Source organism: Neolamprologus multifasciatus, chromosome 7, assembly GCF_963576455.1.
Source record: "Neolamprologus multifasciatus chromosome 7, fNeoMul1.2, whole genome shotgun sequence".
NCBI classification, from domain to species: Eukaryota; Metazoa; Chordata; class Actinopteri; order Cichliformes; family Cichlidae; genus Neolamprologus; species Neolamprologus multifasciatus.
Window position 1 is genome coordinate 64,638,350 of NC_140445.1, and position 27,070 is coordinate 64,665,419.

At 41.2% G+C, this 27,070-nt stretch overlaps 2 protein-coding genes across 5 annotated transcripts in view; both read left to right on the top strand.

The window, feature by feature from the left end:
* Nucleotides 1–187: 187 nt before the first annotated feature.
* Nucleotides 188–3,961, top strand: LOC146515892 (uncharacterized). The gene is made up of 5 exons (XM_085165129.1): nucleotides 188–613; nucleotides 711–767; nucleotides 886–1,034; nucleotides 3,199–3,312; nucleotides 3,589–3,961. The coding sequence occupies exons 1-5, from the start codon at nucleotides 376–378 to the stop codon at nucleotides 3,748–3,750; spliced, it is 720 nt and encodes a 239-aa protein (XP_085021255.1). The 5' UTR covers nucleotides 188–375; the 3' UTR covers nucleotides 3,751–3,961.
* Nucleotides 3,962–7,060: 3,099 nt separating this feature from the next.
* The window catches only part of bicd1a (bicaudal D homolog 1a), a 33,823-nt gene continuing 13,813 nt past the window's right edge, over nucleotides 7,061–27,070 (top strand). For all 4 annotated transcript variants that reach the window (XM_085165074.1, XM_085165075.1, XM_085165076.1 and 1 more), the window contains exons 1-2: nucleotides 7,061–7,387; nucleotides 26,551–26,763. In XM_085165074.1, coding sequence (XP_085021200.1) covers nucleotides 7,172–7,387; nucleotides 26,551–26,763 — 429 coding nt within the window. In that variant the 5' untranslated portion in view covers nucleotides 7,061–7,171. The remainder of the gene's footprint in view (nucleotides 7,388–26,550; nucleotides 26,764–27,070) is intronic.

Consider the following 27,070-nt stretch of genomic DNA (forward strand, 5'->3'; position numbering starts at 1 on the left):
CCAGATGCCATTATCTGGAGAATTAATTGAGCACACACCTTAAATTAATAGCTTATATATGAAAGATTAAAACTTTGAATGCTGGATGCTGAATGTTTCAAAAGTATGCTGTGGCATGATGCAGTAGCTCCTCCTCTTTATGATCATGTGACGCAGGTCAAACACTTGCTCACAGCAGTGGGAGGACACTCATGTGTTCTCATCTTGTAAAGCATTGAGTGTAACAAAGATCCCAGACAGAAGAAGTCAGACATCAAGGGATTTCTATTCTATTTCTATTCATTTTGTTTTTACTGAAAGAGCCTGACAGAGCACAAGGAATATTTTGTATCTTTTAAACTGGTGACCAAGACCTGACTAGAAAAGGAACATATAATGACAGATGAGCTGACGGTAGGCGATAAAATGATGGAAATATGGAAGAGAGGAGACACAAAAAAAGAGTTATCCCAAATAGATAAAGGAATGGAATCTCAGCCGAGGAATAAAATACTGCATTCAATTGAAGAAATTCTGAAAAGGCCCTCATGTGTCAGAAAAGAGAATGAAGTACATCGGAACTGGTCTGTCATCAGAGAAAACAGCCAAGTATATAACCAGCATCCATGTACAGGTATGTTTTTTAGCCTTACTGTAAAAAATACTGGTTCAAATATTGTCAGAACGTGTGTGTTCTCCTTTTGATGTTGAAATTTTCACTCTGTCAATAGAAACTCAGAATATTCGACTACATGAAGAGGCTCCAAAAGCTGCAGGAGACTGCAAGAGTGCGTAATATGTTTGTATATGAGTAGAAAAATCGATTAAAAGGATGATTCAAGAATGAATCAGTTTGAAATTGAACCACTTCTTTACTATCATATGTTTCAAACTGTCTGCTCACAGGTCAAAGAAGAAAGAGGCAAACCAGGGTCACTTTTACACCATTCCAGGTGCAGGAGCTCGAGAAGGTTTTCCAGCAAACTCATTATCCAGATATTAGCACCAGAGACCAGTTAGCCTCTCGCCTGCAGCTGACAGAGAGCCGAATACAGGTGGGATACACGTTGTTTGGTTTGGTTTTATTTTCAACTTAAAAAGTGAGATTTTTTAATACTGGCCACATGAACAGAGTAATATTATTAATGGCGCTACGTTGGTATCAGTCACTACTTTGTTATTTCCATTTGATCAAATCAGCAAGCTCCAAACACTCCAACTGTCTGACTGATTGCACTAAGAGTCCATCCATCCATTCTCTTCAGCTTATCCTTATCAGGGTCGCGGGGTGGCTGGAGCCTGTCCCAGGTGTTTCAGGGTGAGGTCGTGTCCAAATTCATGGGCTGCATCCTCCTGAGGCCGCATTTGTAGACCGATTACGTCACAGCGACGCGCCGAAGGCTGTCCAAATTCGAATAGACTCCTCCCAATGCAGCCGACAAATGCGTCCTCCTTTTCCCCGAATTTGAAGGATGGGTCGGGTGTGTCCTTCCATATCCCAGAATTCATAGCGCGGCCCAGCCAAACTCCAGTTTCCAACAATGGCGGCCGCTACTAAGTTTTAAAATTACTCATACTAATCTTTCTGGGTCACAAAATAAACTTTTAACATATTTTCAGGCGAGAAAGTAGCTGTGTAAACATCAAATATCTGCTCGGTTTATCAAGATATCGCATATTTGCAAAAGTGCTTCGACGTTTTCGGAGACGTCTGTCACCCACCAGCTCGATAGCTCGCCGGGAGCTCGAGGGTTACTGATGCGGCCGAGAACGGCACAACTCCCGGCACATCATTTTCACATCACCGCGGACTTTCGCTACTCGGGTTAAACGTAATATATAAGTCACTTAGACAACCTAAAAATGTTATTGTTGGGCTTTTTTCAGTGTTTTGTTTGTTCGTGAGTAAATCGGCTTGGCTGAGATTAAAGTTATTAGATTAGATTTGATAAAGTAAAACTTTATTAATCCCCCAGGTGGGTTCCTCCTTGGTTTTTACACAGCTGACTAAACGTCAAATAGAAAACTGATTAAACAGAAGTATGAGACGGTCGAGAATTTACGCCAGTGTCCTGTTATATTTTAGATAGCAAGGAGCAGACGGCTGAGACAGCGGTGACGCTAATCAGAAGGCTAGACCGTCCAATTTCCCCAGCCGTTTACTTCCGGGGTGTTGTGCCAAAAAGTGATTGTCTGCCAAAAACTGATTTCCAGTGTTTCTGTGTATTTTTTATGTGTAATATCTTTACGTATGTTCGTAAATAGACTTCGGTGAACAGGGGATACAAAGGGGTTACATAAAGAATTAAAAAATTATCTGTTTTTTAAGTATCTTTACAACTTGTACTTACATTATAACCAATCCGGTCCTTTATCCCCACTTAAAATATTTTTACAGAACTATTGTAATATTTGCTGCCATTTCTGCTGTCCTGTTGGGCAACTTACTCTTAAAAAATACATTTTTAATGTTAATTAGATTTTTTTTACTGCATAAATAAAGGTTAAAAGTCACTGCCAAAAACTAATTGCGGCTTCTATCTTGTTACACAAATGCTGTTTGTGGCTCAAGATGACTTTATGTCATCCATAAGGGATGCATTTGACATATGTTTAACATATTATTGCCCAACAAGTTACTTATAGCACTTTAAATATGAGCAATCGCTTTTTGGCAAATACCGGAAATCAGTTTTTGGCAGACAATCACTTTTTGGCACAACACCTACCTGACCTTCTGAGGACCCGGCCCACGTAGACCGTGAAGGCCGGGTCCTCAGGAGGATGCAGTCCATGAATTTGGACACGACAGTCACACCTGTGGGCGACTTAGACTCATCAGTTAACCTAATCCCAGTAACTGTGTGTCTTTGCACATCAGTGGAGAGACAATAATGGTCTTTGGACAGAATTCTTGCACAAGCCAAAACCTCAAATGATTAATGATAAGGTGAGATGGGATCAGAGCACACATTTAAATCATTAGCTCCAAACTGAAACACTGTTTAGGGATTTTTATAAAAACGTTTTGAATCATTGTTAGTTTTAGATGTGATGTAGGCGTTTTTATTACAATGCAAAATACCCCGAGACTCCTTTTATTGTGAACTGGTTCACTGTAGGTAAATTAACTGCATTAACTTTTCTTCATACTTGTATTAGTATTATTGAAGTTTAATTTATTTTTCTAAATAAATGGTCATTGTGTGTGTTGTTCAGATTTGGTTCCAAAACCGCAGGGCCAAATGGAGGAAGGTTGAAACACTCAGAGACATAGAGCGGATCACCAGGCAGCGCTTACTTTCGACCAATCTTCACCGGCTTTATTATGAGGTAATTTGACACATATGTTTGTAAAATGTGTATATTTATTATTCTCACATATGTTCTGTTATAAGGCTTCCCTCATATTCCCAACGCAGCTCGAAGCTCTTTACAATTAAGAAATGAAGCACACAGCTTAGACATATTTAAACAATAAAATGTTTATGATATTATAAAGTCTTTGAATACAGCGTGACTTTCTTAGTAACTGAGCCATTGATGAGGTTCATAAGTAGAATATCTTGGTTATTCCTGTGAGATAAACATCTTTCTCTGCTCTCACAGAAGCCCCAGCTGCAAGCAATGTGCTGCCTGCCCTGCTGTTTACCAAAACCTCTTCAATCAAGGCTGTATTTCAGCTCATCAACAACGCCGGCTGTGCTGAGCGCCGCACATTCTCCTGGTCACAGGACTCCCTATTTTAAAATGCTGGGAACAGAACGATAGCACCTTCACTAATTCTGCACAACACTTTTTTTTTTACATTGTTTTTAATTACACGAGGCAAAGAAAAAAGTTTGAGATGATGTTAAAACGTAAACACGAATCTGTAAAATACTGTAGCGGTGTATTTTGCTTTTAATGTGTCACACTGTGTGAAGCTGAAATAAAGGCACTGATCCTTTTTTTTTATTTCAATAAAGCTGATTGCTTCAAACGTTCTGATGTCTTTCTTCGAAATAAAAGTCCTTGTGATTAGTCTGTACTGATGTACTTGTACAGATCAAGGTTTGAGAGCGTCCTGTACCGTGATGTACTTCTTGGTAGAGAGAGCCGTGTCACTGTTACTGTGCAGCAAAGCATTTGGCTGTTTTTTTTTTTCATGACATGATTTTTTCTTGTCGCAGATAAGATACAGCTTTGCCGTGACCTGTTCATCTGTTTGACTTTCTGACAACCTCTCCTTATCTTAATTTGGGCTTGTAACTTGAGGTTATTGGCAGGTCAGATTTAGACAACATGTGGGATCAAAGGAGAAACACAGGGTGAATCATTACTGTATATTGGGTCTATAGAGCTATATAAATAATTGTGTTCTAGGCGAACTTAAAGAGTGAAAAGTTTTGATTCATTCTTGTTCCTTTGCCGAGCGAATGTTACATATTTATATTATGTTTTGTTCGTGGCCTCCCTTTAACGACTTCTGCTCACCAGTCACCTTGAAACCTGCTGCGTGCGACAATTCCAGGTTTTTCTGAGAAGTGTTACATAGGCCAGTTCTCAAATAATTACCAATTATAAGAGAGATAACACAGCGTCGCCTTCGCTATCAATTCAATAATTTACTTGACAGGGTCATAACTGATTACATTTAACAGGGCTCTGAGTATGGCTAAACTTTTCACCCTGGCCTTATCTTACTTTATTGCATGTGTTTGCTGTAAGATAAACCACACTGGTGGCTGCATGGAAGGGATTACAGTAAGAGGACAAAAATAGTTGTTGGAAAGAGAAAAAACAACCTTGAGAACCTCATAATCGTACTTTTATTGGATTTTGTTATTGTAATTCCAAACTGGCATCTTACATTTCCTAAAAGGCTGAAATAATTCCTGGGAAACCTTAGTTACTGATACCAGACAGGTTATCTTATGCCAAATAGCTGTTGCAATGTTTTACATCGAATGTTAGTTTATTGTTCACATTTGATCTCAATTTATTATTTTATACTTTGTCACTATTCTTCCATTAAACTTTTATTGTCTCAGAAAGGATCCACATAGATTAGCTGTAGCTGCTTACTTTGAGAGTAAGATCTTTTCCATATAGTTCGGAGACTTTACTGGCCACGAGGGCCATAAAGGAATCAACACAGGAAGCGATTACCCAATACAGGGTTGTACACCATTTTCCTTTTTTTTTTTGTGTCCCGTTTGGATCTTTAGCATCAGAATTGTTGTCTTAAGGCCAAGAAAGATGCCAAGCGGATTTACTTTACCAAGTGGATCATCATGGCCTTGCCATATTGGTCCATTTGATTGATCTTTATTATAATTATGTATTTATTTTATTTTCGGTTGCTACAAACGGGACAGACATGACTGGGGGATAGGACAGGGAGAAAGAATGAAAGAAAGAGAGGGAGAGAAAGAAAACCAGAGGGGAGAAGAGACGGTGAGAAAGGGGGGAAGAAAGAAAGAAAAACAAACAAAACACCTGGATCACCTGTATGGAGAAAAAAAAACAGAAGAGAAAGCAAACAAAAAAGAGCAACATAAATACAGCACCATCACAATAAACTAGCTAGCAGTAGATAACAGTAGATACTAAATATTAAACGCTATTGTGCAGCACGCAAGATCGACAGCGCACAATGTGCTTTGAGGCAACAGCCAAGAAAGGTGTAGTCCGCGTCTGTGAACACCTGTGTGGATCAGCACGCTTGTATTCCAAAGGTTTCTCCATGTAACGATCTGCTAGGGAGTGTGGGGAGCCATAGCCCCGCCCCCAGGGTATGAAGCAGGTATGGAGGAGATCCAGGCCCCAGATATCCAGAGGCCCCAGAGTACGAGGACCCGAGGAGGACCACCAAAAGGGGGGGAACCGTGCCACCCTCCTGGGGAGAGCTGAGTAGAGCCCCAAACGAGAAGTCACCCAGCAGCTACGGAGCAGAAGCCAGAGGGGGTTGCAGTGGCGTGCCCGCGGGCTCAAGGACCGAGCTTCAGGCCCAGAGGCCAGAGGCCTGAGGGCACCCCACCCCCCGCAAGGGGCCCAGCCGGGCCACAGGCGCCAGGCTCCACCAATCGACCACCAGGAGTGAGCCGGTACATACATGAGCGCCCAGCCCCAGTCGACAAGGACCACCAACACACCAACGTCTGAGGGCATCAGCCACCGGCAGGGAGTGTGGTGAGGGGAGATAGGCCTCCGTACTTTGGAGGGCCTGAGATGTACCCAGAGAGGTCGAGTCTAAGACCCAACCTGACATATAGACACAATGTGCATTCCCACCCCCATACACACAACCAAATACAAACACCATTTTCCTTTCACCTTAAATATATCGCAGTCTTTGCAACTGTGAGAAAAACTTCTTTCACTAAGGCACTAACTTGCATCAGGACCCCTGTTTGGTATAAAAAGCATATTGATGTCAGTAAAAACTATTTTTTTAAAGACACAAATAACTTTTATGGTATAAACACAACCTGAGAGTGATATTAAACACTAAATTATATATATATTTTATCTGTTATATCTGCAGTGAGACTTTACTATATGTATACAAGTAGTTTGATTAAACTTTTTATTAGATTATAAAAGTCCACAACTGATTATATGACATAAAAGCTTATAAGTTGCACCGACCTGGTTGATAAAGATTTCAAAATTTACCAGTTTTTGGTTTAATTTTTTCATATACGAATTTATTATTATTTATTTCCATAAGAAAACGTAATGTAATCATTAAAACATTTAAAAAGCAGAAGGCATCAATGTTACTCAGTAACATTTACATGTTTGCGCACGCTCAGATGGGTAGCAATACACCAGAGTAACCGACAGATGGCGCCCCTGCACCCATGAATAAGCAAAATTGATGCTCTCAGTTTTGCTGTGTGTCAAACAGAAGACACCACTGACCTGATTTTATTCTGTCATTTATTTAAAGCTCGTTTTTCTTATCAGCTAACACAGATTTATTTTTGTTGTTGTTGTTTTTACTTTGTGCTTCGTTTCCAGTCGCCTCTGCAGCTGGCTCTCAGTGGAGAGGAGGGGTGGGGGGCGGATATTCATCATCTCGCAGCCTCCGCCCGCCTATCTGGCTCATCTGCCTCTGTCCGAAGCGGTGGAGAGACGGGGGGAACCGCAGACAGACAGGGGGACATAAAGCTTGGAGGCGCAGCGAAAGCGAGAGAGAGGGGCGATGGCCGCTGGTGCAGGATGCGGGGAATCGGTGGATCAGTACCGGGCCGAGGTGGAGCGGCTCGCCCAGGAACTGGCCGAGGCGAACCGGGAAAAGATCAGGGCTGCGGAGTGCGGTTTAGCTGTCCTGGAGGAGAATCAGGCGCTGAAGCAGAAGTATACAGAGCTAGAGACCGAACAAGAGATCCTCAGGAAGGAGTTGGAGCAGTTACAAGAGGTAAGAGGAGAGGATGGGGCAGCGATTCTATTTATTTATTTGTTTTCATTCTGTAGGGAGGGGAAACCACTGCAGTCAGGTGTGTGACTCCCTTGCACCTCAATTGAGTGACGCTCAGCGGGTATCTATAAACCTGTTTGACGCCCAGAGGCAGAGTGGGGGCGGCAGTTTATCAGGGCTTTCAAAAAGAGCAATAGTTTAATGCAACTTAAATACGATGCAATTGAAGATCCTCCAGCTGGAAAATGTGCAACACTGTATGAATAAATTGCTTTATGAATAAATTATAATGTAAAATGCTGTTTGTGCAGCACTGAGCATTACAGTGTCGGAATTGCAAGCACACAGTAACAGTCCACTTCAGCTCGCACAACAGGGAGTTTCTTTGTTTTCGGATCCCTTCCATAGTAAGAAGAGTCATTAGGGAATTTCAGGGACTCTTTTAGGACCTTTTATTTTTTTTTTTGCTTAAATTTTTCTTGAGGGTATTTCACTGCAGGCCATATGGTGCTTCAATAATCAACTGGTCTGAATTACAAGAGATAAAGTCACATCAAAGCATGTTAAAATCCAAGATCTTTTAAGGTAGGTGTCGACCTGGCTAATGACTGCAGGGTGTCGAGTTACTCAGTGCATACATGTAGCAAGAGGCAGATGCTGACAGGGCTCCCTGGTCCAAGGTCGCCTATGGAAATTGCTGACCATTGGAAGAAGGAGTTGAAGGCTGGTTACACTGGTGCGGTGAGTGCTTGTGAGTGTCCGTGGCGTCGAGATAGGCCCCATCATTATTTACATGGACTCATCTATTATCACTTGAACATCAGTTGCTTTGGTCGAACATTTAAATCATCGACTCACAAGAAAGCTGCTTGAGAAACTGTTAAGATGATTCTTCTGTTAGGCTGTCAAATAACTTTTAATACCCTGTTTATTTTTTCTGAAAGCAAATAATCGAGGACTGTCAGAATGCATCATGTGTTACAGGTAATCTTTTTGATATGTTAAGGGTGTTAGCTAAATCTTTCAAAGAGCCAACAGCCCCGGTCAAAGTAATTCTCTGAATTATTCTTTTTATTGTTTCAGTTTTTCACATAAGAATCTTTTTGATTTGAAATAAACCTCTAAAAGTCCACATTCATCCTACACATCAGTGACTCTTTCTTGTGCAACTAGCTCACCAAATATAGCCAAATAAAAAAGTCATTAAGCATCACTTATCACATTGCATTTTGCATGCTTAATTGTATTTATACTTTGTTCCTCGTACCCTTTTGTTCCACTGCTTAGCTTAACATTTCGGTTTGACACGCATGCAGAATCTGAACGATCTTAGTGCAGATAACAGCACAGCAAGAAAGCTGAGGAGACAGCGTGATACAGCCAGCAGCTCAGCAGTGTCAAGCTGATAACTCACACTTATGGATTACAGAGGGATGGGTATTATGATGGGCTATGGTGTTGAATATGCTGAGAAAGAAAGGATAACGGAGAAGAAATATAAAGACACGGTTTTAAGAGGAAGAAGAACTGACTTTGGGAGAGGAAGTTGCCTCTAAAAAATAAATTAAGCACGTCAACTGTTTTTAAGCAGTAGTGTAGGCAGCTGCTCATACATTATTCATCCTTTTAGTTTTCACCTTTGTAGTAAAACTTTGATTTTAACTGAAAAAGAACATCAGCTCAGCAAAAAGCCACCAACCATTCCTCAGTGTTGTGGTCTGCTCACATCTGCTTGCCTGTATGATTGACTTCTCGCTTGACAGAGGCAACAATTTCTGTACGTGATATTGCTTCAGCAGAAAAAAACCTCACCTCTGGGATCCTGTGTGTCTGCTGCACACTTCTATGAATAAGAGACCAAATGGCAGAGTGCAAACCTGCCACTTCAATAACATCACATCTGCTCTCCCCGTACTCGGGAGAGGTGCAAAATAAAAGGGTGCAGAAAGTCCAGATAGAAACTGAAATTGCTTCTGGGATTAAGTGGAATAGAATATATGATTACAGCAAAAGGTAGACACCTTTTTTTATTTCAGATTACAATCTTTTTCTTCAGTCGTATTGTTTGTATTACATTGTTCTATATTTTTCAGCAACAACTGACAAAAGACGACTTTATCACACTTGTAGAAACACAGAACAAATGCCTGAAGTGTGGATTTGTTACCCAGATGCCACACAGATCATATGTCTGCATGTGTGTATGTCCAAGCTGCCCAGATTTGCATGCATGTTCCTACCGTGTTTGCATACGTTCTGCAGGCACACATACGGCAGCGCTGTGTGCTCAGGTTGTTTGCCCTCAATCCAGGTCCCAGCTGGTGGGGAGACGCTGGTTCGAGCGCTGCTCGTGCTGCACATCCAGCTCACAAACTAAACACGTGGAGAAACCTATGCAAGACACAAGTACCTCAGCTACTGTAACACAGGACTAATTTGGGCTTGTTTTACAAAAAGTGTGTATCTGTGTGAGTATCTGGCTGTGCAATGAACCACAAGGACCTGGATATGGAAAGTCATGATGTGACGTGACGCATCAGCATCCTCCACGCAAATAAGTCAAACAGTATTTGTGTCTACAATCATGCACAAAAACTTATTTTTTAGGTTTTTGTTGTTGTTTTTGATGATGATGATACTGTTGCTTTTTCAGCAATAACTGCAATTGCATCTCTTTGCTATCTGCAGGGTCCAAGAGCATGTCTTGACACTGAATACATATTTTATTTTATTTTTGTCCACTGTTTATCTATACATTTTCCCTCACCCAGCTCCGTCTCTCCCTCCCCGTCTCAGTGTTTGCCTCACGACCCAATCAGCCGTTCCTTCCTTGTTTCTCTGTGTGTATGCGCTGTATGTCTCTGGATAGCTGCCTAAGCAGTGACAGAGACATCACTACCCTGTGGCTCTGGCTTGTTAGCGCTATCTCTGGGCAGATCAACCTCAGGAAGGACACATAGTAGGAGGCAGAAGGAGGAGGATGCCACTGCAGAGCAGAATAAGTTCCATCATGTTAGTGAGGTTAGATGCTTTCTAGTGATTCACGCTGTCAGCAAAGCTTGAATTTACCTTTAAGAAGTAATAATTATTTATTTTGTTTAGTTAAATAAAAATGCTTGACATGTTTCGAACACCTTGGATCTGAGGAAGCATGTGAAACCAAAGTTAGCAATTTCAGCTGCTTTCATAAGTCATCTTTTGGGACTTTCGGATCAGAAGCTTGCAGAAGAAATGACATTTGTGATAAGTTGGGAACGGGCAGTTCACAGGTCAGTTTGTTCCCTCTGCTTTGGGCCATGAAAAATGCCATCTGAGATCTGTGTCAAAGACTTCACATGGTAATTTGAAAGACCAAAAAAGAAAAGCTGAGTCACGATTCATCAGATCAAAGTGGAATTAATCAGATAAGTAGAAGGTAATGCTAAAAGACTGGGCACTGCACTCCCTTCTCCTGTAAGATTTAAGCCTCATCAACAGACATTTTAACAACTTGTTTGAGTTGTGTTGCACAAGCACAGTCAGCTAAGATACAGCCAGCAACAAACAGAAATGAAAGGAAGTCTTTTGCATGATGTGCACTTTACTTTCAGACAGAACAAAAAAGGAGACAATGGGCGAGATTTTAGCAACTGCTCGCATGTTATAAAAGTGTGTTACTGTTAAATTACTCCAGTTATCAGTTATGTCTACTGGCTGTTAAGCTAACGGGGGGTGATAATATGTAGGTTGCAAAATGGTCCAAAAATACTCCAGCTAGTGCGTTTTTCAAAGGTACACAAGGTGAAACTTTGCTTTACATTTGGCCTGAACACACCATCACAGCTGTTTATAGCTTTCCTGTCCATGACACCTGTGAGGGAGGATTTTATAGCAGCCCTGATTAAATTGTATTCAAATCGGTAAAACGTCTATTTAAGTTGTATTTCATTATAAGGGGTGTGGCCACTAAAGGTTGGCGTAGTTTCTTCATCTTGTTCTACTGGAAGGGCTGTTCAGCTTTGTATACAGCCTGTTTATCATCTGCCAACGTTAGCATACCATCGAATATGTCAGTGAATTATGGATTCATCTCGTTATCTAACCAGTGCTAGTGTTAGCTGATACCTCCCCAGCTCTACAGTTTGTGCATATTTGGTTTAAAGAAAAGAGGAAGAAGATGAAAAGGATGGCAGAAACCTGAACCCAAGGCTTCAAAAACGTAGTCCACAATCACGTGAATGATTTCACTATGACTGGAATCTTTGGATATTTAAGGATTTCTTAATTCATAAAATGTATCCAGAGGAAAGAAGCTGAAGAAAAGCAGAAGCTTACTGAACAAGAATGCGCAGGTTTATCTAGGGCTGCTCAATTAATCGAATTTTAATCTCGATTACGATCTGGGCTTTCAACGATCATTAAAAATGACTGAGCCGATTATTAGCCCCTCCCTCGTGCTTTACTCTCGCGCTGCTCCGTGTGGCAAATCGAGCGCACCTCTCTGCATTTCGAACACGCGTCACAACAATTAAGAGCAGCGGTCTCCAACCTTTTTTGCGCCACGGACCGGTTTATGCCCGACAATATTTTCACGGACCGGCCTTTAAGGTGTCGCGGATAAATACAACAAAATAAAACTAGTACCGGTACCGAAAAAAGAAGATTTATTCATAACACACGTGAAAAGACCCAGGAAAACCGAGTAAACGATAAAAACGATAACAAAATAACGCTGAAAACCGATAAAAACCCTGAAAACCACACATTTCACACCTGAGCCTCAACTCTCGCGGCCCGGTACCAAACGACTCACGGACCGGTACCGGTCCGAGGCCCGGGGGTTGGGGACCGCTGATTAAGAGGACCCGAGGGAAGCTCGGAAAGCTCAGCAGAAGTTATTTGGAGAGGAGAGTGACTGCTGTTGGTTGAAAAGAGAGGTAAAAAAAAAAACAAACAAACTTCAGTGGTGTGGAAACATTATGGGTTCGCGGAGCCACTTGATCCACGTCTGACTCCGCGAACCCATGAACTGAACTGTGCTGCACCACAAAGCAACACTGCAAAGTTCACTAAACATAGATGTTTACATTTTTCATTTATTTCTTATATTGCAAACATTTGCACTGTTATCAGTATTTGCACTATTTTATATTATTTTTGACAATCTTTAAAGTCATTATTCAACACATTGTTATTGTTAAATAAATATCGTCAAATAATCGAGATCTCAATTTCAGTGAAAATAATCGTGATTATCATTTTTGCCATAATCGAGCAGCCCTAGGTTTATCTGTCTTTCTCAAAGAAGCATGAGAAAGAGCTGGACTGTATAATTATGTGTTTCTTTTGAAATCCTATTGGCTGTTATCAAAGATGATCAACTGTAAAAAACAGTATTATATCCATTTTCTTTTAACATCATGGAACACTGAATCTAATTAATATATAAGTCAGTATAAGAACACTGTATGACTGTTGCTTCATCCTTGTGTCTCTTCCTCACCTGCTTAATTTGTACCTGTAGTAGGCGGGGCTAACCCTGACCTCAAAGTGCTTTATAAGTGTCGTGTGATTTCTAAATATTCCCAAGCTTTGTGTTTGCATGGATTCCTGTAGCTTACAGTGGACGATGCCTAAACTGAGCTGCAATTTCCCAAGTTTGAATCTGGGTAGGGACATTTGTCGTATCACAGCTTATTGTCTCATCTCCATAATTTGTGCCTCGTCTCCTCCATCTTCATGCCTGTGACCTGCAAATTGATCTCAGTGTGCCATCTCGGAGAATGTCCCAATTTCTAAAAAGCATTTGAAGAGGGAGAAGGGAAAGAAATCAATGATGAGAATAAGAGGAGGGAAAGGTGGAATACTGTACTATAGATTGTACTTGTTTAGTTTAGATTTAGTTTATTTTGGTACTTGCTCGTCTCTAGAGCCTTGTGTTTAGTTTTACTTCCCCCATCTGTCTAATTGTCTTTGATTACCATCAGAGATGCGCGTTACTGTAATCCGATTACTTTTTTCAAGTAACGAGTAAAGTAAGGGATTACTATTGCAAAAACGGTAATTAGATTACCGTTACTTTCCCGTAGGAACGCTGCGTTACTGCGTTACTAAAACCGTGATTTATTTTGCGAGAATGTCTCATGACAGTGACGTAAGCGAGTGCGACGCTCGTGACAACAGCTGTGTGCAGATCAACAATGGATCATATATCGAGTGCAGAGAGAGTATGAGCGTGCAGCGTTTAAAGCGTGGAAGTACTGACCTTACTTTGAGTTTGATTCCATAAAAAGTGACAAAAACATTAGTGTCCGTTGTGCGTGGGAAGAAAACTTATTTTTACAGCGAAAAAAAACCCCTAAACTTCCAAACAAGCTCCGAGTAGCTACGACGTAATGGGAAACTCACAGAGAAACTCGCGGATTCTTCCACTGACCGCTGCACACCTGCACCAGGGTAAACCTCCGCCTACCCAACTCCTGCTTTACAGGTGAAAATAGAGCAACAGGACCGCTAGTCTTTGACTTTATTTATTTTCTGCTGTGTTTTACTTGCATCTATTTGAAAGACTGAGTGTAAACACACAAAAAAATATTTTATTTTATGTGCTGGAATGTGCAGAAAATAGGTTTAAATGTTAAACAAATTTCTTCCAGTCAGAGAATGTTGCAGATAATTAAATTTTTGCTTGATGCATAAAGTTAAAAGATTAAAACTAATAAAACAAGTTTTAAAAAGAGACTTTTCCATTTGATTACATTTTGTATGATGATTATGCAGAAAAAGTAGAATTGGGCTGAAAGATCTATCACTTTATCACCTATTCAGGTTGTAAATCGTGTTTTTAAAAAGTAACTAAGTAACTAAGTAATTAATTACTTTTGAAAATAAGTAATCAGTAAAGTAACGGGATTACTTTTTGGGGGAAGTAATCAGTAATTAGTTACTGATTACTTTTTTCAAGACCAACACTGATTACCATCACCTGTGTCTCATGCTGTGTCCTGTTTCCTGTTGTGTATAAATGTTGTGTTCCCCACATTCTTTGTTGCAGCACTGGCTGTTTGTGTGCCTTTGGATGAACTTGTACATCAGACTGAATAAATATCTCACTCTCTCCTCTGCATTTGAGTCCTAGCTCCACATTAGATGACTGAAACAGTTTCTTGAAGGATTTGCACAACTTAATGTGATATGCTGTTAGTCAATGATTGTGTGTGAGAAAGTTTCAAATGTGCTGTTTCTTAAGCAGACATGCAACAGTGTAATCTGACTACATTCAAGATGAAGAGTCACTTTTTCCCTGCTGTGCACGTCTGGCTTTTTTAAATTAGTACTGTCACTCTATAGAAGGAAAAAAGGAACATTGATTAAAAGGATTAGCAGCACTTGAATACTTATTAACATTTCTGGTGTGTTTGACGTTCTCAAACAAGAAAGCAGCAGCTGAGGAGAAAGGGTTTTCTCGCTTCTCCTTCCACCTCCTCCTTTGGCTCCTGTTTTACATTGGCAGAGGCAGTAAACATGGACAGAAGGGCTGAATCAATATCTCATGAGATGCTAGTGTTTCAATCTTTTAGCTGTGCACTACACCATCAGCTCAGCGTGCCCCTCCTCATCTCATTATTCCCCTACAGTCCCCCCCTGGAGTGAAGTGGGAATTATGCATTGATTTCTGCTCTGTTTGGTGAAAACGTATCATGTCTGAGCTACGCTGGACTCTATTGTGTGCAGCGTAGCGTGCATTGCAAAGATCGGTGAATGCTGCTTAAACACATGTGAGAGTAGCTTCAAGCATTTTAGAAAAACTGGCTCTTTAATCAGTAACCCACTGCGCTTTATAAGCAATCAAACTGTTTTTGGCACCTTTGCCTCTTGGATGGAAATAAAGCCAAGAGTGGAATGCACTGTGCAGTTCTCGCTGATGCTGACCTGTGACCCTTGCAACAGGCTCAGGGATGCAGTCAAGCATATAGATAAGGACCTGTATGCCCTCGTGGTCTCTGTTGTTTTTGTGTGTGTTTTTCCAGCACCTGAAGGGAAAACCATTGGTCTTTGTATTTGAGCCGCACATCTGGGCTGATGTGCACAGAGCTTCCCCCTTTCTGTTTTCCCCCTGTGTGCAACACGAAAGGTGGGAGGCTCGGGTGGGGATGTTGTGATGGAGAGCGCAGAGTGAGGGGGCGGCAGGATGTTGTAGTGGCGTTGAATGATTTCAGCCTATCAGCCAGGCCGTCTTTGTTGTTTCAGGTTTTTATGGTTGTGTTGACGTAATGGAGAAAAGGGGAGGAGACACAAAAGTGTGCTATTGTAAACACACTGTGTCAGCAGAATAGACGAGCAGAGAACAGAGTTTGTTCAGTTGCTTCAGTGTAACGATTGTTCTTTTCTATCGTCACAGAGGAAGGGCCTTAATGACCCTGCGTCGCCCCTTCAGGTTCGCCCGTCCCTGCATAGATGAAGTTTTTTTGAAATGCTTCTTTTTGCTGCAGTGAAATGTAGTAAGAACAGGACTCCCCTCCCTGCTGGCTGCTGTATCGATTAGTTGTCCACTTTAGCTGTGTGTGCTGCAAACTCGGATACCATAGCAGAAAAATCCGTCCATCCTCTCACAAGGAGGAAAAAAATACATTATTCCATGTGTTGTCAAAATTTATTGTTTGCCTGAATTAACTTGGACTTCTCTTAAGTCATTAATGCATCACTGAACGTGGCTGTTAAGCCTTTCTTATTGTCTAGACAGAGCTATTGAGTTTCATCTACAGTATAGTCTTCTTCTATGCTTCTCATCCCAGCACGCCCGATAAAGAGAAGCCTTTTATCTCCGTATCCAGAGGCCATTTTATCCCGCAAAGGGCGCTTGGAAATGCGCATGATCCTCCCTGTCCTCTGCCTTGTCACCATCCTCACACACAAAGGCAGGCATGAGCACATGCACACCCAAGCATGCGCTTGTGATGGGTGTGCCATACAGAATAGGGTCACAGATGCGTCTTTGTCACTTCAGCCCTATTAGGGAAAGTATAGTTAACCTGTTTAATTAACCATGTTCTCAGTACACTGGTCATGACTGCAAGTAAGGTCAGGAAACTAAAACAGGAAGTATGCCATGTCAGGGTGAATATGGAGATGATGGGCCTTAATTGGAATTAGTGGGATTAAGTTTTTTGGCAGTTTTGGGTCCAAACACTGACTCACATCGAGCATGATAACAAATCATTTTGACAAGGAAAACATTTATAATACACAATGGAGAGATATTTAAGTGAATATGTGCCATACTGCACCTTATTAGTACCTTTTTCAAGAAATCAAACTCTACATATCTACATGGAGGGTCTCTTGTGGCTGCACAAAAGCACTGAGTCACCCTGAGGCCCCATGCATGCAATACCAAGAGGGTCACTGTGTGCAGGCTAGCCTCTCCATTGTAGTCTGTATTTGTCTATCTTGGCTGAGTCCTCTTTATCAGGAGAGACCGAGTGCAGAGAGAGGAGAGCGTTTTATCAGATGGATCTGCTCCGTGTGTGTCTCTGTTTTTATGAGTCTGGCTGCCTGTCTGGGTGTGTCTGCAGGAACGAATACAGATTATCAATGAGCCTGTGAGTTTTCAGTCACTTCTGTCTTTTGATGTTGTGACACATTCCTCAGTGTTCAGACGCTGTTGTTGTTTTAAGTTTCCGGTTTCTTCTTACGCCACCTGAAAAGGGGGATAAAGGAGACCAGCATAGAGGGAGGTACTGCATGAAGAAAGAAGATTTACTCCATTAGTGGTCTTCATCCCCTGACTACTTAATGAAAATGATGGCGGGATTGGGGGGGGTTAAATGGAGATGGAAATTTAATAAGATATTAAATCTGGCCACTTTGATGTATTGGTGGATTATCCTTTTAGAAATATTTAACTTTTTTTCTGCTAATTTAGTTTCCATGAACCTCTGAGCGAATCACTGTTTATCAGGTTGTAACCTGAGGGAGAGGATTTGTTTGGATTACCTTCCAGCTGATTCACTTAGCCACACAGTTGCACACCTGCATGCGCAACATAATAACCTTCAAATAGAAAGAACGGTGCAATATGGGCTGCAGTGTTTCTGAAACATAACTTAGCTTTAGCACACATCCCACATGTTACTGTTATTGTTGCCTGTGCAGTCAAGCATGAGAAACAGCCTCATCATGCTATCAATTTCCTATGAAGCAAAAAATTATTATCCCTTGATCAGTTGATCAAACGACCCAAATCTTTAGTGGCGACAGATTTGGCAGCGATACGCTGGTACGTGGTTTCTGTTTCTTTGATAAGCGATACTTTCTTTATGACATCAGCTAAATATTTCATTTATAAAGCACTAAATATTTGGCTGATTAATTATAAGGAAACTAGCACAAAATTTTCATTAACATTTATACACACCAAAATGAATGTAGCCACATGACGTCATTCATCGGTCCAGCATTTAAGGCTAAACTTTGGGTTTAAGGGAAACACTTGTTGAAGTGAAATGCGACATTATTTGGACGAAAGAGTGAGCCAAAGCTAGCCAGCCTAGTTTGTATAGTTAGCTTATTAAAAGACTGAAAAGGTGCACTGAACCCAGCACAAACAGTATAACAGTTTTTATTTTATTTATAAAGCACATTTAATAACAACAGGGAGCTGACCAAAGAGCTGTACAAAATAACCATTAAACAGTGACATTAACAACAACAACAGGTAAGAAAATTAAAAGAAAATTTCGATAAAAGAATGGGTAACTCTCATGCAGTTTCGATTGTGTTTTAAGATGAGATTTAAACAGAGTAACAGTTGGGGCCTTTCTAATGTGGAGAGGTAGATCGTTCCACATTTTTGGTGCCACAACCGCAAATGCCCGATCTCCTCTATGAACCATCCTAGACTTATGTAAGGTAAGGAGCAGGTGATCGCTTGATCGAAGGGCTCTAGAGGGCGTATAAAGCTGCAAAAGGTCAGACAAATAGTCCGGTGCCTGGCCATTTAGCACTTTATTAGTGAAAAGTCAGATTTTGAATTTAATTCTAAAACACACTGGAAGCCAATGAAGGGAAGCAAGCACCGAAGTAATATGTTGGTGTTTCTTCACACGAGTCAAAAGGCCGAGCTGGACTGACTGACACCCACATATAGTGAATTACAGTAATCCAGTTGAGATAAAACAAACGCATGAATTGCTCGTTCCAAGTTTCTAAAGGATGAAAAAAGATCTCACTTTGGATAGGAGCCTTAATTTAAATTGACCGCTGGACAACTGAATTCATTTGTTTCTCAAATGTAAGTTCGTTATCCAAGAAAACCCCCAGTTTTTTACAAGTGTTTTAACAGCACATGTTAGGTTACATAAGTCCAAATCTGGGGCATTGAAATTACAGCTCGGTCCAAAAATAATTACCTCAGTTTTGTCCTCATTGAAGGTAAGAAAATCTGAGGCCAGGTTTTAACTTCGTCAAGACATTTGACTAGCGATTCCATGGGCGTGGAGGTGTTTCTATTAAACCGAAGATAAATCTGGGTGTCGTCGGCATATGAGTGAAAGTAGATGTTATGCTTCCTAAAGATTAGGCCTAAGGGTAACATATAGATGGAAAAAAGAATTGGACCTAATACGGATCCCTGCGGGACACCACAAGTAAAAGGTGCTGGGGAAGAAATAAAATCATCATCACGGAAAAAGTCCTCTCGGAGAGGTTTTATGGAGCCGCTGTGATGCCACCAATTGGTTTGTAAATTTCTCTTAAGGAACCGAGGAGAATGCACACATATGGGTTAATGATGTGACAACTCTTGAGTTAAAGCTGATGCTGTAAGCCTGCATTAAAGCACTACAGCTCACTCAGTCCACAGCCTAAATAATGACTTACAAGATGAGTTAATGTCTCAGTCACAGGTTTCTATTCGTCACTGTATCAACTTTGTAGAAGTGACAGTAAAGTACGCCTGCCAAACCCCCCTTTGTGATAAATATGTCACAATCATATGAGCATGCCGTGTCCCTCTTTTTCTCATTATTCTCATTATTTCAAAAAATCATGATGGCGTCGTCAAAATGCTCAGGTTGAGGCTTCACTAACAAACAGGTGATGTTACAGTTGCTGTGTTCATTTTTATCTTTTGTTGTTCCCTCTTTGTGAAAGCAGGAATGAACAGTGACTTAGCACGAGTGCGAGTTGTCCTGTCCTGAATACGTATTTGTGTGTTGGAATGGCTTGAAGGTTCCACTGTGTGTTTTTGTGGTCCACTAGCTCATGATCTGCTGCAGGGCACATTACCAAGCAAAGAGAATGACACAGTTAAAGCTGGTACAGTCTGTGCAGTCCTCTAGTGGCTTTCCTATCTGTCGGCTTACACTGGTCATTGCTTCCTTTCTAATGGGAAATCGCAGCTTTCTGGGTGAATGTAATGGTTTGTCATCAGATCAGTAATGTAGTGTAGTGTTATGTAGGCCATTGTTTAGTTTCACACTGGGTCAATAAGGTTGATTTTAAATCTGGGGACGATAAGGGTGAAGTAAGGAGGCGGAGAAGGTGAACATAGGGACGTATTTTAAGAGAAAAAGCAGTAAATAAAGAAAAAAAATCTAACAAAGAAATCTTTGTGGCCTCACTGCCACCGCACCGTCCATTCAGTCAGGTTCAGACGAAACACGTACGATAGGCATTCTGGGAAAGTATCCAACCATCTTTCTTATCAGGAGCAGACTTGGGCCAAATTGAATCACTCAAACAAGCCGCATCATTGTCCCACTGGCAGAACCCTCGGCTTCACACAGCGTGTTCTCTGGTCATTGTGTTGGTGAGCAGCAGACGTGACACCATTGTGGATTTCTGCGATTGATTTTCCACTTTAAAGCACATGAAAGCATTTTTCAGCTGTTAGCCTACATTATAGATGTTTTTATTCCTCAGTTGTGGGCATAATAGCATATTGTCATAAGAGGAATAATAGGCTTTATTGCACTAAACAGCATTCTGGTAAAGCGAGCTATTTATCCTCATTACTATCTATAAATCATTCATTTCATGTAGCTCAATTTTTGTGCAGACAGTAATTCAGGGATAGAGGAGCTCTCTCTAGGGAAATTGAACAGGTTCTGCAGAGCATGCATGTGCACTCTACAATACAGTTATAAGCTATAAATATCCCTCGTGATTCAGTAGAGTAGTCCTGATGACCTAAAGCACACAAACAAACACTTGCGGTAGGATGCTCGCACTGCAAACTCTAATTTTGTTCACTGACAACAACAAAAAAACAACAGCATGTTTTGCTAAAATTTGCAATTACTCATCTTTTAATTGATTTCCTCCATTCTTACTTGGCTGTGATTACACACTTTCCCCTTACTTGTGGAAATGTGTTCGTGTGTCTGACAGATCTCTTGACTTGGCATTTTTTCTTGTTGCTTAGAAACCAACAAAGACATGTCTCCGTCCTTGTTGAAGGACAAAAATATGGCAGAGCAGTGTTTTCCATGAACCTTCTTCAGTATCTGTTTATGATATTCAGCATATTAAACTGAAAATATTACATTTGGTGTCATATTAGACTAAGGATAAATGTTACTTATCGTAAGAAGAACTACTCACAATCATTTTATGCTATCTGTGGCTGTGAAGACGATATTGTAAGCTTTAGAAATAACTTTGATCTTATAGCTTTGAAGGCATCGAGGTGCTTTTAAATAGTGCTTCAGAGATCAGAGTGAACATTTAAGTTTCAATCATATTAGAGAATAAAAATGTCACAAAATTTACATTTTATTGACGATAAACACTAAATAACTTCAGTATTCATTAAAATATCGATTATATAGAGCAAAAACTACTAAAACTAAATTCCTAGATGACAGAGTATTAATTAGAGACAGTTTGCAAGATAATGTAAAGCTTATTTACTGAACAGAAACAACAACAGGGATATTTTCTTCGCCATATTTATTTGAAATAAAATGCGATATTTCACTTCTCTGAGTCGCGCACGGCAGTCAAACGCTGTGTGTGTCAAAAGGAGCGAGTGAGTCAGGACTGCATCTTGCATATTTGCCTCATTCACCTACTGCCAGCGAACGTGTGTTTGTGTGCGAGGTCTTGTGGTGACTGAAGGTTGAGACACTGCATGCTGCTTCTTATTTATGTCATATTTGGGGCATTTTTGTGCTTTTGGGATTATTATTTATTCCTTCTGGGAGTACTGTTGTCGAGGGATTTTTTTTATTGAATGAATTATTCGGCTTGCTCTCAAAAATGGCGCTTTACTAGTCCCTAAGGACCCCAAAGCGCTTTGCACATCCAGTCATCCACCCACTGGTGATGGCAGCTACATGTAGCCACAGCCACCCTGGGGCGCACTGACAGAGGCGAGACTGCCGGACACTGGCGCCACCGGGCCCTCTGACCACCACCCTTCCGATTACAAGGCGAACTCCCAAAAAGTAGAGAAACTAAAAATAAATGAAATGTCCCATGCATCAGCTGCGATGTGCTGTTTTGGCGATGCACATGTTGAACAGTCCTCTTTGTCTTTTCTCTCCTTTGTCTGGCTACAGTATCAATCCCATGGAGAATGATTGCTCTCTAACACACACAAACACACACAAACACACACACACACGCTGACAGCTGCATGGTAGTGGATGTGCTGCAAGTCTCTCTCCATGGTACTGAAATCCCTGATGCGACTGCCCGGGCCACCCATCTGGCTGAGACGCAGCGTTTGGTCTATATATCTGTGTGTGTTTATGTTATTCATAAGAATGTTGCTTCTTAGCTAGTTATGTCAGTTATGTTCACCCATAACTGACAGAAACATTAAGGATGCCGCACTCGTGCTTAAAATGTTCGATGATCTAATTAAAAATACATATTAATTAGAACAACTGACATAAATAAATCATACAACTTGGTTATTGGTTGTTGCTCTCGACTGTGTTTCTGCACGTTTCGAGCATGTTCATTTGCTCTTTGACTTTAAAAATGTAATCGAGTGTACATCCTGCATTAGCGTTACGCTACATTAGCATCTATAATTAAACAGCTCCTGTACGACAGATTAGTCCCCCTGTTAATGATGAAAGTTTTCATAAGATTAATTGCTGCTGCAGAAATAGCTCCATCCTCTGACCTCCTGGGTGTAAAAATAGATCCTTGCTGTATGCATTTACACACAAATACAACATCACACACCCAGAGCACCTCCCCTGACTTCTCATTATGGACTCCAGCAGACAGGGAAGGATTTTCGGGTTACACAAACTCTCACGCTGCTGCAGCGGTGGGTTTATTCCCTTTGCCTGCTCCTCCTCCTGTCGCCCCAGGGATGAATATCTATAGAACCCATTGTCTGAGACACATACGAGTGTGGAGCCTCAACACTTACTGCAGTCTGTGATTTTCAGTATAAAGATCCAAAATGGCTGCCCATGAGTGAGGAAATGATATTAAACTTTAATCTTCACATCACTTTATACCTACAGCAGTGCTGGCAGTTGTGTTCATGTAATTATCATGAGATTTAAAACATGTCGAAAGATTGAAACAGGTCTTTTTTTGGTGTTAAAATGATCCCTGTAGCAGAGAATAACATTTGGCAGGAAGTCTTTGATCCAATTCTGCACGATGCACTTTCAAGCAATTAAAAGGAGCTTCTTAAGAAGATTGTAATGTGATGCAGGGAGATGCATTTTCTTGGAGGGAAAGCCTCAGAGGACCAAAAATCTTTAACTGAAATCTCCAACTAATTTCTTTGGAACTAAATGCTGTGATAAAGGCTTTTGTCCGGGCCAGATTTTTACTTCCTGTCCTGCAGAGCCCAGCTGTTGCCGTGAGGCCTGCTCCGAGATTGCCGGGCTCTCATCCGAGCAGAGAATGCAAGCTCGTTCAGTCACACTGTGCCTAGAATTAATCGTCTGTTTTGTTCCAGAGGCCCTTCCTCTTAATCATTCACTACAATCACACTGCGGCTCTCTTGAGACCGAGAGGGGGCACCAGGGTGAGCGCACAAAGGAGTATGAAGAGAGAATGATGAAATACAGAGAAAGCCGTGTGTACAGAAGGAAAACAATAAAGAAATATAATACAACCTTTTTTTAATAGATACATGTTGCCGAGTGTTTTTTAGTTTACGGGGCATTTTGCCAGACCGATTATTTCTTCATATGCTAACTGCTACACTCATAATTCAAAGGCATAATAAAGAGGTCTATTGAATTTGCATTAACATGCTCTCTGAGGAGAGCGTGAATGAAAATGCTTCTGTTTAACAGTCTGTAGATTAAAAGCGGGTTACACTGACAGATTGGCCATAACTGCAACTGAACTGACTTTAACCTTTAATTCCACTTTATTGCTTACTTGATAATAAGTATCCATAAAGAGAGAAACATGTGGTTCATAATTTTTTTTACATGCAAAAGCACAAATTTATTTCACCTCATCGCAGCAGGAGACTGCCCGCTTAGCTCGTTAGCCACAAATGAAAAGAAAAGACAGCTGCACAAAGTAATGGATGCTTGTGCCTAATAAATGATTCATGACAAACAGGGAAAATATTATGATGATGAGACGGGATTGGGAAGCTTACATTATTAAAACATGTAGTTCAAAATAAATGGCTTCCTATTTAAATTGCATGGTCAGTTTGAAGAGTCGATAACCATACAATACAGTATCGTCTACAGCAGCGGTCCCCGGGCCACGGACCGGTCTGTGAGTCGTTTGGTACCGGGCGGCGAGAGTTGAGGCTCGGGTGTGAAATTTATGGTTTTCAAGGTTTTTATAGTTTATTTTTTTATTGTTTTTATCGTCCCTGGGTTTTTTCCCGTGTGTTTGTCGAAGTACAAGGTGGACTCACGCGCTGGACTCCGGGGATGATGATGCACACAAGAGAATTTATTAAAGAACAATGTCCAATGAGTGTATATACACAGATGCGGGGCAGTGCTAATTACAAGGGTGCAGGGGGCAGGGCTCCGGGGAAAATCCAGGGGAACACGCTCGTCTCTCTCCACACAAACACGAATCCACTCGCACACCAGGGAAACAGTCCAGGGAATGATTCTCACAACGATCCAGCGAAGAACAGCCGTTGCTTCCTGTCTTAAATACCGTCCACACCAGGGTTTTAATAGTTTTGCAATTTTCATTAGTTTTTATTTTTATTTAGTTTTGACTTCAGATTTTCAATTTTATATCAGTTTTAATTAGTTTTTACCAATTGTTTGCTAGTTTAGTTTTTGAAAATCCTTAGTTTCAGTTTAGTTTTGATTAGTTTCAGTTATAGTTTTAGTTGTGTTTGCAATAATTAAGTGTAACAAAATCCCAGTTTCATCATATCAGTCATTCTGCTCATCCTTGGGTATGTTGCTATTCCAGCTACCATACTGCACCCTGGACAGGTCGCCTGTCTGTCGCAGGGCTAACACGCAGAGACAGACAACTCACATTCCCACCTATGGGTTCTTTAAATAAATAAATAAAGGCAGATGAACAACCATTGATACCAGGCAACTATAAAATGTATATCTTGGCCCCAATGAGACTATTAACTCTCGCAGCACCGGGTGTTCGTAATTTTGGTTCAAGTGAATTGATAAACTTTTTGAAGGTAATTGACTCACACAGTTGTGTAGATATCCCCGTCCTGTTGTCTCGGGATGCATCACGCTGCCTTGCCTGGGGTTAGCTTCTGTTTTCTGGGGATGAGGGTTGAGTGTGCTCCCTTACCTTCTCAAGGTAAGCTAGGTTAGCCTTCTTGTGTGAGCTTTTCAAGTGCACTTTAAGGTTTGTGGGATTTTTTTCCCTTTAGAAATGTCCCTCATAATTTGTCTGTTTCCACTACAAGACACTTGCTTTATCCAAAACACAGTCATATTCAAAGTAATCCCAAATTGGACTCTGGCTCCCGACTTTTCCTGACATGATTCTGCGCGTGGACGGAGCAGCGACACAGACGACTCGACTAACGTGCTGCCACCTGCTGGCATAATGAGACACAGCAAGAAAACAATCTGGAGACTAAACTTCATTTTCACCCTTGACTCTTGTATGACACGCACACATCAATGAAAACTAAACACATTTTTGCTATAAATTCAGTTAATTTTAGTTAGTTTTGTGAACACTCATTCCAGTTTTAGTTAGTTTTCCTTTTTTTGTTTTTATTTTTATTTCCGTTAACGAAAATGTTTTTTCACTTCTAGTTTTCGTTATTTCGTTAGTTTTCGTTAACGATAATAACCTTGGTCCACACTGAGGGCGTGAACCCATAATGAGTTCAGAGAGAGAGAGAGAGGACTAGAGAGAAAGACAGCTGATCAGCGACCAGCTGAACCTCCAGGCCGTGACAGTGTTATGACTAAATCTTCTTTTTTTTTGGTACCGGTACTAGTTTTATTTTGTTGTATTTATCCGCGACACCTTAAAGGTCGGCCCGTGAAAATATTGTCAGACATAAACCGGTCCGTGGCGCAAAAAAGGTTGGAGACCGCTGGTCTACGGCATCCTGTGGCGATTGTAAACCATAAAATATTTTTCAGATGATCCATTTTCTCTCACAGAGGTTTCTGCAGGCGCCAAAGTCATTTCTCCTGATGGAAGGTGGCAAAAGGGAAGCGTGGTTTATTATACAGTTGCTGATGTTCCAGTCAGGAAACTCACACATGCATTCAGGAAACCTTGACAGAGAAATAGCGCTGAACTGGAAACACTGGTCTTCACCTAACATTGTATGTGTTTGCTTGTTCACCACTTTGACCCAGCAGGCCCGCTGTGGTTGCCATGTTTTTTCTGTTGATACCTGCTTTGATTTTATCACGTCAGCTCTCAGTGTCGTGAAAACCTGTGTCAGGAAAATGGGAACACTGTGTCTATTGATCTGAGTGAAACATCACCCACATCGACAGGCAGCAGGTATTCTTAAGGGCCGGCCCCCGCAAGTGTCCCGTCACTGCTGCCAGTGGTCAAAAGTACAGCAGCGCTCGGCCTTGCACACACAGCTGGGAGAGATGTGTAAGATTTCCGAGGCAGTGCGTGCTAATCCCTCCCATCGCTTGGATTATGATGCTGATGCTATTTGACAGGATTTGGATCAGTGTGATTTTAATTTTGACTTTACAGAAATACCGGTTTCCTTTTCTTCTTACCCTCCCTCCCTTTTTTTATCTCTTCAGGCATTTGGCCAGGCTTACACCAACCAACGGAAGGTGGCAGAGGATGGAGAGACCAATGAGGAGACGCTGCTGCAGGAGTCCGCCTCCAAGGAGGCCTACTATATGGGCCGTCTGTTGGAGCTGCAGTCGGAGGTGACGCTTAGCCGCTCTGTGGCGTCCAACGCCCAGTCAGAGAATGAGCGGCTCAACGCACTTGTACAGGAGCTACGAGAGGTGAGTTTGTCAACACGAGGACTTATTATGCAGAGGATTTATTACTTCCTAAATAAAGAAAAACAGGAAATTGAATCTACTGTGTGTGTAAGAAAACAGCATTTCACTTTTTTATATATATTTATGCTTATGTCAGCAGTATTTTGTTACCAACACCTAAAATTCTCTCTATGAGATGTGCACATTAGTTGTTTTGGCTTGCAGCTGACTCTTGACTGAGCTAGATACAGTAAGAGTTAACTGCATGTAAAATGTCTGTGAAGGTTCTCAGTCATCCAGGTCATCGTAGTCAAAGGAGCTTGCAAAG